The sequence below is a fragment of the Theobroma cacao genome, chromosome 6, assembly GCF_053813885.1.
Source record: "Theobroma cacao isolate CCN51 chromosome 6, ASM5381388v1, whole genome shotgun sequence".
NCBI classification, from domain to species: Eukaryota; Viridiplantae; Streptophyta; class Magnoliopsida; order Malvales; family Malvaceae; genus Theobroma; species Theobroma cacao.
In genome coordinates, this window is record NC_142644.1 from 31,319,421 (window position 1) to 31,335,317 (window position 15,897).

A 15,897-nucleotide genomic window follows, 5' to 3' on the forward strand; every position below is an offset into this window, starting at 1 on the left:
ATAAGTTTTTTTTAAAAAAAATGAAAGATGATGGTTTTACTTATATAATTTTTTTTTATTGGATGATGTTATCTTGTAACGATTAAATGTTAGATTTCTTATGAGTTTATATCTTAGTTGAATTTCTTTATCAATTATTGATTAATTTTAAATTAAACACTTAACGTAATATCATATTCAAGTTTATCATGTTGTGATTATAACTTAGGAGCTTATTCATGTGCTAGGTTTCTGTGTTTCGCTTGTTAGTACTATATTGACATGTGAGGGGAAGTGTTCGGTGCTGTTGTCTCACATCGTTGGTTTTAAGTTTGATGCTTAACAACTTTTTTGCCAACTTTCTTTAATCCTGTTTAATCTCTTGTCAATGATTACAAACTCCCTAGAATGGTCCATTACCCAATTTCGGTATTTCAATCCTTTCACCCAATTTCCTAATTAGGCTTGTCATACAACAGTAAAAGCCACCATTGATGGTCAATGAAAATGAAAAAAAAATATACAATAAGAAAGGATAAATTTGCAAATTTTGTAAATTCCATCCTAATTCAATGATGAAGAAACAAAGTCCTCCAACAGTGATCCCTCAATGACAAGGTGTCAATTTTAGGGCTCCAACCTTGTTCTACATGGTCGCAACATCCTTAAATGTTTGAACCAGTAGACTAGCGGACAACCTAAGACAAGCTAGGATTGCAATAGATAAGAGGGGAGAAACTAGGACTGATACAGTCTCTCAGATCTTGAAAGGACTAGTTTCTGAATCTTCAGCGTGTCAGTGTACTGTTGGCTTGGAACCTGCAGGTGTCAGCGTGAGGCATGGCAAAATAGTTCTTCAGTAAAATCTTTATTTTATTGTAACTAATTGGGGAAACCAAGCACTCGGAATGCTACTAGAAATGCTAGTAGCATGGTAATTTTATAATTAAGATTGCACACGAATAAGGTATTTTAGCATAGTAATCTTAATATTTTAAATACATTCAAGCATAGCAGTTGGTTTATTGATTTGTATATTATCTCTTATTTAAAAAATAAAATTTGAATCCTCCTTTTTTCAATTACAAAAAAAAAACTTAATACTCTAAATAGTATTTGTTAAATATCCGACTGTGCAATCCTATCCGAAACAAAAATCTCTCGTCCCAAACCAAGGAGAAATGAGCAAAATCAGCCAAGGTGAAAGTTGAACACTTTTGTTTGACTTTATGTGAAGTGGAAAGTGGTATGGAGACAGTGGGGAAGGTGGTCCATCTTCTGAGAACTGTTGCTTTGATGGTTTCCCAAAACAATTGAAAGGAATTAACGTTTCTGAAGATTATCTATCGCCTTTCATCATTTATCCAAATGGCATGCCAAGGGGGAATGAAACCAAAACCAAGACTCGTTTTCCAGGCTTGGGGGGGGATAGAAAATATGGTAACCCTTCTTGATTCCTCTGGAGAAGAGAAAATCCAAAACAGGGTATGAAAAGTATTGTAAAAACCAAATCGCCATTATATCACTGTATTGAAGGGCAGCCATGAAATTTACAGAAACGGATACGTGCATTGTATCATTTCCTGCACACCAAAGAGAAATACTTGGTAGATGACATAAGAATTACTAGTGACTTGACATGACCTGTTTTATTCTCTGTTTTCTTTTTCTTTTTTTGGAGAGGGGGGTGTTGTGGGGAGTGGGATAAAAAGCTGATCTGTTATCAGATAGGAATTTTCGGTCATTGAAATTTAAATTTAGCATTAATATATACCACAAGTTATTTTGAATCCTTGCTATCACTTTCTGCTTTGATCATAGGCAGTTTCTGTAATATGTCACATTCTTGTAGATGGATTTTAAAGCCTAGAGTTCTTGTCTGCTTGCCTGACAAAAATCTGGACAATTTTCTTTTACAAAATTAATTAATTAATAAAATTAAACATCTTTAAACAATGTTCTTATCTAGTTACCCCCGAGAAGTCCCATGGGCAAATGGCAGGGACGTGAGACCAAAGCAGCCATGTTTCTGTACCGTATTTGGCTCATAGCACAAGGACCTTGGGCTTCACTCTTTTTCTTGTAAGGAGTAGTAAATTGCAAAATACTACTACTACTTCAAAGCTCCAGGACAAAAAGACAGGTATATTTTAAAAAGTTTCTATTCCTTCCAAGTCGTTTGCTTGTTTTATCATTGTCTCTTGCACAACTCTTCTGGATGGTTATGATTTGATGCTTACCCAACCAGTACTCTTTCCAATGCTTCTTTTCGAAATTATTTAAAATGCTTCACTAAATTGCGTGCTCTCTCTCTCTCTCTCTCCCCCCCCCCCCTCCCCCTTGTGCATGCGAGAAGAACATTGTGCAAGATGTGAATGCAAATCTCCTCACCATTTGACATATCTATCCTGAAAGCAAAAATTGCTTGATAAAGGTTATTTGGGACTCATCTTTCTTGCATGCACTTGGACTTATCTCCTAATTGGTTCAGAGAGGGAGGGCAAAGGTTCAAAGTTTTGGAGGGGTGAGAGCAACAAAATGCTTAATTCCATCATTTGCTAAACCGAGTCATGGGCGAAAGCTTTTGATACTAGTGGCATTAGGTTGGATCATTTGACATATGGTTCCATTTTTTCTATATGGCAAGAGGAAGAAAAACCCATTTTTGATTGTACTCTATTGGCATATATGGTATTCGGGTCGTTATAATTATGAGGATACATGCATGTGCCTGGATTATCTTTTGCATTTGCATGGTTGTCTTGTAGTATGGTTTGGGTCATCATTTTGCAGAGCTGGCTAAAAGTAACAAAGGATTATTTCGAGGTTGACCACTCTTTCACCTCTTATTTTCCACAATCCACGTGATGGGTTCATAAATAAGCAGTCAAGCAACCTCTCCATAGGCCAGGTAGAGCAGGGCAAGCAAGAGGTGCCGGCATAGCTTTCTCAATCTTTTGATTAGGTTGGGAATGATCCACCCCCTTTCCCTGGCACTTCTGGCTATAGTGCATGGCAGAATAATTTGATTGGATTGATGCTAACAGAGTTGCTAGCGATTTTGCCGAGGAGGCACTTTCACTCAATAAGACTAATGGTGGATTGGCTGATGTCCCACCAATCTGATAGATCTTGCAAAACAGGAAAATGGCGGCTGGTTCCTTGGGTTTGAATATCTGCTTATAGCGAGAAAGCAAACACACAGCAGAATCGGATATGTCGAGGAGAAAGCATGGGGTTCTAGAGAAAAGAATTTAGATTCCTGATAGTACTCATGGATGAGATTAGGTTGCTCATTCTGACGGGTGCAGCATTATTTCAGGTTTTGGTCTCATTCTGACATGGTTTTTTCTTTCATATTGAACCCTTTGTTTCGTTTTCCCTTTGCCATATATTAATCAATAAAAACATTGGAGAAGTCCAAACTCAAGTCCTTGATGCAGTAGATACTTGGTTCTTTAGAGCTTGAAAATCCGCACATGGCTAATTTCATATTCCAAAACCCACAAAAGTATAAATGTCAAAATTCTTAAAGACGAGAGAAAAAAGACCTTCACAAGCAAAACAGACTTTAGGTTTGGCCCGTTGTCTCTAGACACTTGAGCTTCTATTCAGGCAGTAATTTAATCAATAACTCTAAGCTTGAGCACCGAGTTCAAGGAGCAGAGTGTGGTTAACTGCATTGGAAACTGGCCCAACAAATTGAATAGGTCCTGCAACCAGAATTTCAATCAAGGAGAATACAAGTTAAAGATAAACCAATACTTCATTCAAAGGCAGTGAAAGCTCTATATAAAATTCATAACCAACCGGGACTAATGTAGCAATTCTTAAGAGCCCACTCCTCCCGCATGGAAGAAAATTTCTTGAATGGTGCACCTGAATAATGGTCATAACAAGTAACTTGCAGCTTAGTTTCGAGTTCGTCCAGCAAAGAAGCCAGAATCTAGAATAGCATATACAATATACAACTTTGGCAGATCTAACAATGTGCCAAAACAAATCTTACCTTCCAGTTCTACCATTGCCTTCTTGATCACAGGCTTGAATTTACCTGCAACACAGATACAATGTTTAATAAAGTGCTTGAATTATTGAGCAGGAACGTGGCAAAAAAGAAAAGCGCTGCTCATGAGGAGGTCAAGTTAATTTCCGAATACAAATTTCTTGCATAATTTAAAGCAGAGAATGGCTTGCAATGGCTGACCACCATAACCAGTGATGTTTTTCTTTTTAAATTACATTTTACTCGTTAAAAACAGCTATTCAGTTTCATTAAGTAAATGGTATGGAAAATTTAACCCAAGATAGAAGCTCAAGTGCATTCTATGAGTGTTCTTCACCAGCATATAGTGACAAAGGAAATGAGAATGAAAGTTCTGAAGGACACAGTTGTTTGGGGTAATGAGGTGAATAGTTACTATACCATGCCTCCTCTCCACATCCATTAATGATGTCAAAGCAGTCCCTCCCACAGTCCATTCTTCAACTGGGGTACCCAAATTTCCTACCTGTTGACATTATGAAATGTAAAAACAAAATAAGTAGCTCATTAGGTTTAAAAGCACAATGGAATATCAACGTCAACCCAGAAGGAGGGCTGCAAAAGGACAAGGGTTGGGTGGTGGCAAAAAGGCAGAGAAAAAGAAGAAAACAGACCGATGATATCAACCCTGTTTTTCCACTGTGGAGGAGAGCTCCAGCACCGTAGCCCAATGCGTAGCAGTAGGATGCATCGAAGTTAGTTGGCAAACCACATCTTCCTTCATATCTGCAAATTATAAATCGGAAAAGCAAAGATGTTGTCAGGATCAATCAAGTTATTGATCCCATAATCAATACACTCTACGGGTCAGGCTAGTCAAGTACCCAAAAAAGTGCGACTGTCCTTTAAACTGGCCTTTATAAGAGCCTGCCTGCTTCCTCGTGTCCAATTCAGTTTCGACCATTTGAATGAGCATTTTCTCCGTTTCTATTTTTGCAACCTAATGGTAAAAAAGGCAGAAAAATAAACTTTGATAGCAAACAAATACTTCAGACAAACAAAGTTCAGTAGAGGCACATCATTAGTCCATCACAAAGTAAATACCTGAACATTTCCATGCGGGTCTCTTTCAAGCATCAATTGTTCTTGGATTGCTTGAGGTAAGAACTCAAAAAGCTTTAAAGATTGATCAGTAAGTTTCTTTTTCCATAGCCCATTTTCATCAACAATATCATGAGCCAGAATTTCATTTAGTTCAGCAATGAGCTGCTGGACCTGGAAACACATAAAAGCAAATACATCAGTCAAGAAATTGTACACATATGCAGATGTCTGCAAATAGCAGAGCATTAGATTTCCTAAGTATAAAACCATTATGAGAAGGACATTCGATTTGACAAAATAGACCTGCAGATGACCAACGGTACCTCAGGAATGAAGTCAATGAGACCTTCAGGAATGAGAATAACCCCATAGTTGTAACCAAGTTCAGCACGTTTGCAAACGACATCAACTATGTAGTCTGTGACATTTTTCAGCGTCTGCTTCTTGGCAGCAACCTGCAACAAGATATACTCTGATCAACTTCAAATTTGTGTGGAAAGCTTTACAAAGTATCCTAGAAACTGTGGGCAACATTATTATCTTCAACCAATCAGTAAGAAACCTAAAAAATTCCAACGAATTCTCCACAGAGAATATAAATGCTAATAAACACAGAAAATGTCCCAAATCTATAGAAATGTGAAACTTCTTTAAACTTATTAGCAACAAGCAACAGAAGTTGTCAGAGAGCTAAGCATAGTAGAATAAAGTACCTCTTCTCCAATAATGGTAATGTTAGGGTGAGTCTGCAAAGCACACTCCAAAGTAATGTGTGAAGCTGCACGCCCCATGAGCCGTACAACTGCAGAGACAGAAGAATTGAACGGTGTTACCAACATAAATAATAGCACACTAGCTAGGGACAGAGAAATCAGTTCTATCCCTAACCACAGTTTGAATGGTATGCAGGTGTTTTACTGGTGTAAACAAGCAGACAAATTAGAAAAAGAGTCAATTTTCTGTGCATCACACAAGTATGAACCTTTTTCAAGAAATTTGAAAGCTGCAACCACTTACAATGATAATATTTTCCAGTTGATCGTGCATCAATCATGACGTTTCCAATCATTTCAGCATATATCTATATGACAGTAACCAAACATGAGTACACATCTAACCACAGTGGCATATACAACGAAAGGGCATCTAAGAGCTACTTGCATAAATGATCAAATAAAGAAACTAAAACATATATTAGAATTGTAAAATGTGAATGCAAATATAGCATTACCCTGCAAGCAGTGTCAAATCCAAAACTGGTTGGAACCTCTTTGCATTTCAAATCACCATCGATGGTTTTTGGGCATCCAATCACTTGAGTTTTCAAATTTTTAGTCCTGATTGACAAATTGAAGAAACAATGTCACACCAGGGAAGCACAGAAGGTATACTTTCCATCATTAGCTATATATCTCAACACAAAAAATTCTCTAATTATACCTGAAATTTTCGGCAAGGAGGCAAGCATTTGTGTTTGAGTCATCCCCACCAATAACAAGAAGCCCATCCAAATCAAGCTTCACCGCTGTTTCTTCAGCTTGCTTAAACTGAAAATCATACCCACTTGACTCAGCCACTATTAGTTCATAAAAACTCAATCACTTCCACGAATCATGCAAAGAATCTTACCTGCTCAGGAGTTTCAATCTTGTCTCTCCCACTACAGATCATATCAAAGCCACCCTGGTTAAAATAAACAAAGAAATACAATCAGTTGGGATCTCTGTTCTAAGGGTCAGCACATATGGATACATGCACAGATATAAAGCAAAAACTAATGTGCATAAGATGAACCTAGACTATTATGTAGGTGGCATGCCACATTGCCATGCCTTGTTCTTTTACACTGTTTAAACTGTTCCATTTCTCCAGAAAGAGCAACGTTAAGCTGAGGCTACTTTATCGTATACTCATACCTATATCTTTTACATGTTAATAATGTAGAAATTTCACACTAATTAACAATCAAAATGCCCAAAAGCTAATAGTTACTAACACATACACCTAAACAATCAGCCAAATAAACGCTCGCAAAGAATACCTGATTTCTGTAGGGGTAAATATAATCTGCAGTCAATTCTACGTATTTGCATTTCATGATCCCAGCAGGACCTCCCCTAAATCCATACAAAATGCTACCTTTCGCGCAATCCTGCAAGTAATCTACCGTCGCCAAAAGAACAAAAAGTTTTACTTCCATTCTCATATTTCATATCATAATTCTAGAAACACATGCAATGCTATTGAAACCATGCAATCGAGAAAAGAACCAACCGAAGATTCCGGAAATCACATTGTGACCTCCAGGTGCCTGTCCTCCAGACAAAACGACGCCGATCTTCAGTTTCTGATCAGATCCGATAGAGTCAGCTCCGTTTGGCACCAACATTGCAGATGGTTGCCCGAACAGATTTGGAAACAATTTCGCGATCTCATCTGCCAGAAAAAACAAATCCTCACATTCAAAAACTCAAACTTTTTTTTTGAGCAAAACTCCAGTTCAGTGAACTGAGCTAAAGACTGCTGCTTTACTTGCATGAAGATTTAGATAAATAAGAAATGGATCGAAAACAAAAACTAACAAGAAGAGAAGCGTAAGAGACAAGAGAGACGAACCAGGGTTGCCGGCGGCGGAGCTAGGCGGACCGTCGACGATTTTGAAGGGATTTCTGAGAACAGAAGGGAGAGGAAGAGCGTGGTCGATACGACTCGTTTGCACCTCACTGTAAACAGCTGCTAAACGTCCGGCAACCGGAGCGGTTTTCACGGTGGCGACATCGCCGTTATTAGTGACCAAAGACGGAGACATCTCTTTCACCTTGTGTGTTTGGTTTGGTTTGGTTTGGTGGTTTACACCCAACTCACTACTCTGTTTCAGTTAAGCCTCGCGAGCGTGAATCTATCAGATTTGTCCAGAGCTCGTACGCACGGTCGTTCTTAAGTCAAACTCAAGGGTAATAATGTCTTTTTAGGGACTGTTTACATTCCGGGCTTGGGAGACTCCGCCATGGAATAAGGTACTGATCCCTCGAAACGGCTGGGTATTTCGGGAATTTTAACGAACTAAACGACAATTAAGAACGCAGTTTCGTGGCCCAGTTGGCTGAAGATGAGGCCGGGTAAACATGATGATGGGGGGCTCCTGTCCTTACCTAACCTTCATCTTGGTAGGTGGGATCATCAGATTCAGATATATTAAACTTTTTGTAACGCTAAAAACCAAATATTCTAATATTCCATATCTCAAGGCCCTGTTTGGTACATGATGATCTCTTTCATCAGGCGATTTATTCATCCTGCTTAGATCATAATCGAGAATGATTGGATCACTTGTTTTATCTAATGATCCAAGTTTCATCTAAACCAATAAAAAAAATTATCACGAAAACATTTTAGAACAAATTTACTTTTGATGGTGCGTATCAGAACACATAAGTATCTACCTTTTAATATTTTTATTATAAGCCAACTTAAATGATCTTAGTCTTTGCATAAACATGTCAATAACCAAATGTTACCTAATAGTATTATTTATTTATTTTTTGAAAGAATATTATTTATTTATATAATAATTATAGGTATAATCATAGAGTAACATATTGCTTTCATCAATTGAAGCATCAAGTTTGTTTAAGTAGTTCAAGATACCCTTCTAGGCTCTTAGCTTTAAGAAAAGAAAAGAAAAAGCAACTCAGATACTCCTCAAGAATAATCGTTGTAGAACAGAATGTTTGATCATGAGCCATGAATGTAGAATCATTGCTGGAACTGGGATGCCATGGGCTCGGTAGCTCCAGGGAGGAAAACCCAAAAAAGTGGACTTCTTGTCCAATTCTTTTGAGTTGGTCCCAACATATCGGGGCTTATCTAAGTGTGGTTGAGCTTGTGACCTGGGTCAAGGTCTGATCTGACCCAAGCCCACTAGGTCTCGAATAGCTCGGGGTTGGTCTGTCTGTAGAGTTGAACTTTGATTGGAAATGGTTCTGACAATCTTTCCTACTGATTTTAATGGTGGGTGCTTTCTAAAATTAATATACAGGAACTGGGGTTCGTCCTAATTCATTACGAGTGTCACCAATGACGAGTGCATCTTTGTGTAGAAGAACGCTAAACAATGGATCACCACCGCCGCCGCCACCACCACCATCACCATCATCATATTTTTATGAGCAGATATGATTTGCAAAGCAATCTCGGGTGCATGCGAGGTCGAGAGTTATAAATAAAAACATTGCTAGAATGCTTTGGGTGTTCTTCAGATGGATGGCAATGGCATGCATGAGCAAAACTAGCTAGGTTTTGCCCCACCAAATCATCAAGACAATCAACTATGTCGGAATAACAAGGAAATAATGTCTGCCCCTAAGACCCAGAGCCTGATCCTGACAGCATACAGAAAAATTAAATGACACCTAAATAACGTGCTGTTGATGACAAACTGGAACCAGAATGACCCCAAGTGCTCAAATCTGGAAAGTTTAAAAGAACTCACCAAGTCCTACAGATAGGCAGCGTCCTCTTAACTTGAAGGCCAAAACGTGCTACTGCACTTTTTCTGTCCTTTACCCTGTTGCCCTTTCCTCTTTTCTGTACCGTGAACTCTGCAAAAGCCACGATTTTGATGAACATCCCAAGTCATTAAAATTCTTCTCTCTTTTCCTGTTCCCTGGTTCTCTCGAAAGTAACAAAAAATGTCAGGGGAACACCCTGTCTTTTGATTACGCCTAGGCTGAGGGCTTGGGCTTTACCTTTTTCAGATGATCATCATAGCAACATGTGCCATTGTGGCGTGGTTAATACCCAAATTTCTTCCATTAATTTCCTAGTAATTAAGGTCAGTAATTCATGATACACACAAATGATTATCACATGCTAAACTCAGAGTGTTTTTATAGTAAGTCTTACCCCTTTCATAGTTTTTCTTCTTTTTACCTTCTTTTCTTCCTCCAGGTCGAAAACATAAAGAAGAATCCATAAAAGAGATTCCGTCCAGCTAAGCAAATCTTTATCGGATATTATCCATAATTCAATTAGGCAACCGGTAGGCAGTAGAAGAATGCATGCATTAGACTCTGCAATTACGAGAAATTCAATTTAGTTCATCTAATCATTTGCAACCCAAAAGAAGAGTTGGAATAAAGTTAGCTAAGAACAAGTGGAAAAGAAAAGAATATGCTTTGTTATCAAAGCAACCGTCTTTTGTATATCATCAAAACCTGGACCCGTCTCATGGGGCAGTTCTTTCGTTTCCTATCACAGTATCTGATCAGGTTCATGGTAGTTGATCAGAAACTTTCTGCTAGCAGACTGTTTGCATCGTTTAGAATATGCTTCAAGTTGATGATTAACACTTCTCTCAGGGCCGCAGCAGCAGCCATTGGCTATCTAAAGTCCTTGAAGTTCAGTTAGTACTCACTAGAGCTGATTCCCACAGGGCATGTGAAGCCAACCAGACCCTTTCTTTTTTTTTTGGCCATTTCTGACTTTAATTCTTATGATGGTAGCCTAAACTTTTGAAATAAAGGACCAATTTAAAGGTTTCATGGAGCCTGTCCTTTCCATTTTAACCGAAACTTTGATGACTAGGCCACCTAACACTACTTCTATAAAGGATAGTTCTATTAAAGATATATACATCATGATCACAAGCTCATTTAACAATGGAAATGTTCCCCAATTGCCTTCCAATCTAACCCTTCCAACCACCCCTAGTCTTTTACGTATTCATTGTCTCAAACTCAAGACACGATCATGCTTAACGTGACCCACTTGCCATTGTTCATAAATGATTATTTTGGCACAGATTTTCCTTCAAAGATCCATGCCTCATGCTTGAAGATGAAAGCCTCTAAAGAACACAAGAAGCAGAAGCTTCAACAGAGGGGATGCAGGGCCCTGTGTTGTAGTTGCAGGCTGAGTGTGTCTTCTTCAGAGGAAGCAGAAAGCTCCAATTCTGATCGGTTTGCATCCATATCAAGCCTAGCGCACGCCATGGTCCAAGAGAGGTTAGACCAAATGATCAGAGAAAGGCAGGAGACGAGGCACATAGAGCGGAGGCGGCAAAGAAGTGAAGGGACTAAATTCGTTGTTATGGTAGCCATGGAAAAGTGCTCTTACGATCCAAGAGAAGATTTCAGAGAGTCTATGGTTGAGATGATTATGGCGAACCGGATTCAAGAGCCCAAGGACCTTCGCAGCCTCTTGAATTACTACGTTTCAATGAATTCTGAGGAGTATCATGGGATTATACTAGAAGTTTTCCATCAGGTTTGCACTAGTTTGTTTTTATGTTGTAAATGCCATTGAAAACCAATGTGATATCTTTTCAGAATAACTGGTCTACTCTTGAACAATTATGAGCAATGTCTACTGCATGGGAGGACTGTTCATCTGGGATTTTTCTGTGACTCTGGGCTAAATAACTAAATTAGTATATTAAATATGAAAGCCTGCCCTGTAGAATCAATGAAAAGGTTATAATAAAGGACGAACATTGATCCTTTAGAAAGCAAGTACAGGAATTGTTTTGTTATCTATCCAGTGATTGCAAAAGTTTCAAAATTCACTGTTTCTGATAGGTACAAGGAGGATAAGAATCCAATCTCATCAATTTCAAATTAGGAAAAAAGACACTTAAAATCTGATTTGTTAAACAATAATCTGAAACAAAACTTAAAAATCTCTCAACCTTGAAAGAAAAACTATGAATATGGGTTTGAATCATCAGGGAAGGATCGCATGATGAAGTAACAGTCATGTTCTGTCCTTGTTTCTTCATCAGATGGGATCAAAGCCATTGAAAAAGGAAAAAAAAAAACGTATGCCCTTTTTGGTTGTGTAAACAAGAGACATCCCAGATTGGATAAATGATGGATCGAGCAGGCACGGGTTCCAGTTCGTCCCATTGCTTCCCTGGCATGACGGGTAGGCTCGCTAATAGAAATTCATCCTTTTCTGGTTTACCAAATCTGATTGCAGCCTGCAATCAGGTTATGCCGTTGTGTACATGTGTTGCTAGTTAGATATAGAAAATGATGCTAGTTGATGATTATCAAGAAAGAACATTGGTTTTGACTGCTTGTTTATGAATGATAAATCAAGCCAGATAAGTACATTGATTCCTCATGTGCTACGCACCAGACAAACTTGCAGAGAAATTAACAAAGTTTTGATGGTTTACACACAAAATACAAGGGTAATAAGCAGCAAAAAATAATCTTAATCAATCTTAATTAATTAGGCCTAAACCGGTCTAAATCCCAGTTCCCAGGTAGAATCGCCTGTATGAAGTCAACAATGCTTCTGATAGCAGCGACGGTGTACTCATAATAAAGAGGGAACTGAAACATCGCAAACACACAGATAGGAAGGAATGCAGCAGCATACGTGAGAGTTGCAGTCCACTTTTTCTCTAAATGAATAAGGAGCAAAATTGTAGCTGTGAACGAGAGCATGGTCGCCGTCACGGAGAAGAAGAGAAAGATGAAGCCAAGCATTAGCTTTCGAGGGAGAGTCCGAAGAAAATCATCGATCTCAAGGGAAGATGTGAGGACGGAAAGAAAGACCACCACTGAGGTCAAGGAGCTTGCCAGGCCTGCAACGTCCATGACAGTGAAGAAAGAATAGAGAGGTCTGTCGAGGAGAAGGGGTTTGCCGTTTGCTGCATATAGGATCATCAAAATCATTAATGCATATATATATATATATATATATATATATTTAACAATGTTTCTTTCAAGGAAATTGTAGCAAATAAATTCACCAACAAGAGGCCTTACCAAGGTAACCTCCTGGTGCGGTGTATGCTGCTGCGAAGACAACAGTAGCAACAAGGACTGCAACAGTCGAGCAAGACTGAGAGGTGTTCTTCACCCATTCTTGTGCAGCTTTATGTTGGTCTCCGTGCTTCTTGTTGAACGACTCCTTTGCAGTGAGATTCTCCTTGTTGCGGTGCATGGTATAATATAGGGGAATTCTATGTTGCACATCCTGCATATATATACAAAAACAACAATGAAATTCTTCTTCCAAGGAAAGAAATAAATTCGGATTATCAAGCAATTCAAGTTCAAATCTTCCTTAAGAATCAAACAAGGCTAAGTTAGAAATGGCTGACCTTGAACCATTTCAACTCCTCTTGCAGTTTGAGAGCGACAGTGGTGCTGGTTCCTCCAGTATAATATTCCATCACAGCAGTATAATGCAATATGGTGCAGCCATAATTGTCAATCCCCAAAACCAACCTGTGGCTCGCCTCTTTCTTCTGATTCACAAGATCAAAGATGTGGCTATGACGGTGCAGGATGGCAAGATGCAATATGTTCTGTCCGTTTTGGTTAACGTGCTCCACTGCTTGCGGGTACACCTCAAGTATCTCCTTAACAATCTCCTGGATCCCTGTCCTAGCTGCTGTAAGCAGCGGGGTATCAGGTAATCGACTTCTCCTCTTTGCTGAAGGAGCTGCCTCCATGTCTTCTTCCTCTCTGTCTAAGCAAATCAAGTTGTCCTCCTCTGCTTCATGGGGCTCCAACCACGAAGCATCCCTCCTCACCAGCATCCCCATCAATTTAACCGCTGATGTATTCATTTTCTTTTTGGTCCATAGCTTCTCAATGGTTTTCCATCCTATTGATATATATATATATATATAAACGTCATGCAAAACTTGGATTAGTTTTATTAATCCTGAAAAAGAAAACTACAAAAACCAACATGAATAATACGGAGTAAAAGGAGAGAAGGTATATCAATCGCACCCTTAGCGAGACATCTCCATAAACGGCGGTACATTCTCATCCTGAAACTTGTATCACTGATTTTGCTTGGCTGGCCGCGGCCGCGTTCCAAATCTTGGGTCCGAATTGATGAAATTAATGGATTAAATTTATCATCATCATCATCATCGTCATCGCCTAAACTGTCCGGAAGGCCTGCGGTAAATCAAGTGCAATCTAAATCAGTAGTTTTCAACAACCAAGAAAACGATTTGAAATGAATCTTTGAGTTTAAATCAAATGGAAGAACAGCGGTTCACGTTGGTGTGACATATATAAATAATTAGAAGACATACGATCATAGAGGAATTCTGTGAATATGTTCTTGCGAGAAGTACTCCTGAAAGCAGTTGGCATGCTGGCGAGCAGGTGAAGACATGTCTTCCCATCCTTCTCCATCTTGTAACTTGCTAGGTTTGGATCTTTGTTCAGTAACCATATAGCTGAATCTGCATTGAAAGCCAGAGATAAAACTGATGAATTTTGCTGAGTAATTAAGCAGCAACATAGCAAATATATGTTAAAAGCAAAGATTTAACTGTGATTTTGTTAGCATTTTGATTTAAGTTTCCACCACATGCATGCATTTTCTTAAGTTTTGTATCATCATATCCTAATGTGTAAGACATTGAATGAATTGAAATATATACCAAAGTTTTGGTAGATGACAGCAATATGAAGAATGGAGATTCCATCGTTTCTTTTGAAGTGATCATGAAGAGTTCCAACTTCTTCAATTTCTTTTGCCAGATACATAACCATCTTTGCGCTTCCAAACGCTGCAGCCCTATACAGAGGGGTTTCGCCTAAATTGTTTCGATCTGCTAATATCTCTTCCCGTTCGCGGATATCTTTCTCATGGACAGTGCTCGACCCGTGAGGCAACAGCAGTGTTCTGACCAAGAAATCTGCTGCTTTCACTTTCCCAGAGACGGCCACCTCATGCAGGATTGTGTTCCCATGAATGTTCTTCAACTTCAACACATCACGTTTCCTGGAGGGCGGCACCATTTCAAGCAGAACCCGAAGCAGTTCCTCGCTCCCTCTGTAAGCTGCAATGTGGAACACGGTATCTTTACCTGCCGTGATGGGCATGAACAGTGTATCATCAGGTCTGCAGCTGTAGAAGTTCTTCAGGGATGGGGCGTCATCTTGCAAGGCACTTTCATAGGGCATTCGTGTATGTTCAAAAACAGTAGCCATCTCTGTCTGGGTATCTATTTCTTTCTCCATATCTCTCTGTTCACTCTTGATGGGCTGCTTGGCTAGCTAGCAAGGTAGTCTTATGGTAGTCTGAAGCCTGGTTTTATAGATTGCTCTTTGCTTGAAGGAGAGCATATGGAAATGGTATCTTCACTTTGCTTAATTAGCCAGGCTGAACATAGAAAAGAAAAAGTTGCAGCATTCGTAAGAATGTAGTAAAGTGCAGAAGCACAAACAGACTTCCTCCTTGCAGATGCCGGAAACTAGAAACCACAAGCCAATCTTTATGCTTTCCTTTGTAAGCATTCACAACGATTGCCTCGCCCTTTTCAGCTATGTAACTGTGATATGTCCCTTTATCGATTGCAAATGTATGTAGAGGTTACTGCATTTCATATGGGAAGTATTTCTATTCATATAATAATTAGGTTTCAATTTAAAATTTTTACTCAATTTCTTATCTAATCGGTACTTAGGACGAACTTAGTGATATAATTGTCATATGCATGCATGATATAATGTAGGTTCTAATAACTTTGGTTATTTTATATTGTTGTCATGTATTTTCAAATTACATAACTCGAACTTGTTACGTAAATAATTTACTTACAATATTAAAATATTAGAAAAAAATTTTAAAACCCTTTATATTTATTTTTAGGAGGGAGGATGGAAATAAAATAATCTTGAAAGGTTGTGGTCACAATTCATGTACATTATTTAGAAAAGATAAACAAAACTTGAGTAATTGTTTTTATATTATTTTTTCAAATTTTTTATTAAAATTTTTTTTTATATATTTAATTCAACGATCGGTGTATGATTTCTTCTTAAAAAGTAACTTACACTTGT

The 15,897-nt window shown here is 38.5% G+C and overlaps 3 protein-coding genes across 3 annotated transcripts; 1 reads left to right on the forward strand and 2 right to left on the reverse strand.

The window, feature by feature from the left end:
* Window positions 1-3,394: 3,394 nt before the first annotated feature.
* Window positions 3,395-8,022, reverse strand: LOC18597231 (pyrophosphate--fructose 6-phosphate 1-phosphotransferase subunit beta). Its single transcript, XM_007026135.3, has 16 exons — window positions 7,685-8,022; window positions 7,343-7,504; window positions 7,110-7,231; window positions 6,698-6,751; window positions 6,509-6,615; window positions 6,300-6,405; window positions 6,086-6,149; window positions 5,782-5,870; window positions 5,392-5,523; window positions 5,069-5,239; window positions 4,849-4,964; window positions 4,639-4,750; window positions 4,406-4,490; window positions 3,989-4,033; window positions 3,790-3,858; window positions 3,395-3,692 (listed from the first exon to the last, which is right to left on the reverse strand). The coding sequence occupies exons 1-16, from the start codon at window positions 7,875-7,877 to the stop codon at window positions 3,616-3,618; spliced, it is 1,704 nt and encodes a 567-aa protein (XP_007026197.3). The 5' UTR covers window positions 7,878-8,022; the 3' UTR covers window positions 3,395-3,615.
* A 2,869-nt stretch (window positions 8,023-10,891) lies between these two features.
* On the forward strand, window positions 10,892-11,547 carry LOC18597232 (transcription repressor). Its single transcript, XM_018123015.2, has one exon. It carries the CDS (start codon window positions 10,907-10,909, stop codon window positions 11,372-11,374), a length of 468 nt encoding a protein of 155 aa, XP_017978504.2. The 5' UTR covers window positions 10,892-10,906; the 3' UTR covers window positions 11,375-11,547.
* A 599-nt stretch (window positions 11,548-12,146) lies between these two features.
* On the reverse strand, window positions 12,147-15,107 carry LOC18597233 (uncharacterized). The gene is made up of 6 exons (XM_018122681.2): window positions 14,493-15,107; window positions 14,139-14,291; window positions 13,825-13,998; window positions 13,185-13,693; window positions 12,847-13,057; window positions 12,147-12,728 (listed from the first exon to the last, which is right to left on the reverse strand). The coding sequence occupies exons 1-6, from the start codon at window positions 15,073-15,075 to the stop codon at window positions 12,301-12,303; spliced, it is 2,058 nt and encodes a 685-aa protein (XP_017978170.2). The 5' UTR covers window positions 15,076-15,107; the 3' UTR covers window positions 12,147-12,300.
* Window positions 15,108-15,897: the final 790 nt, after the last annotated feature.

Coding starts and splice junctions, on each gene's coding strand:
- LOC18597232 (XM_018123015.2), top strand. CDS start 10,907: ATGAAAGCCTCTAAAGAACACAAGAAGCAGAAGCTTCAACAGAGGGGA.
- LOC18597231 (XM_007026135.3), bottom strand. CDS start 7,877: ATGTCTCCGTCTTTGGTCACTAATAACGGCGATGTCGCCACCGTGAAA. Junction 6,150..6,299: donor GATTTGACACTGCTTGCAGG/GTAATGCTATAT, acceptor ACTGTCATATAG/ATATATGCTGAAATGATTGG. Junction 4,491..4,638: donor AAACAGGGTTGATATCATCG/GTCTGTTTTCTT, acceptor TAATGTCAACAG/GTAGGAAATTTGGGTACCCC.
- LOC18597233 (XM_018122681.2), bottom strand. CDS start 15,075: ATGGAGAAAGAAATAGATACCCAGACAGAGATGGCTACTGTTTTTGAA. Junction 13,999..14,138: donor CACAGAATTCCTCTATGATC/GTATGTCTTCTA, acceptor GATTTACCGCAG/GCCTTCCGGACAGTTTAGGC. Junction 13,058..13,184: donor AGGAGTTGAAATGGTTCAAG/GTCAGCCATTTC, acceptor ATATATATGCAG/GATGTGCAACATAGAATTCC.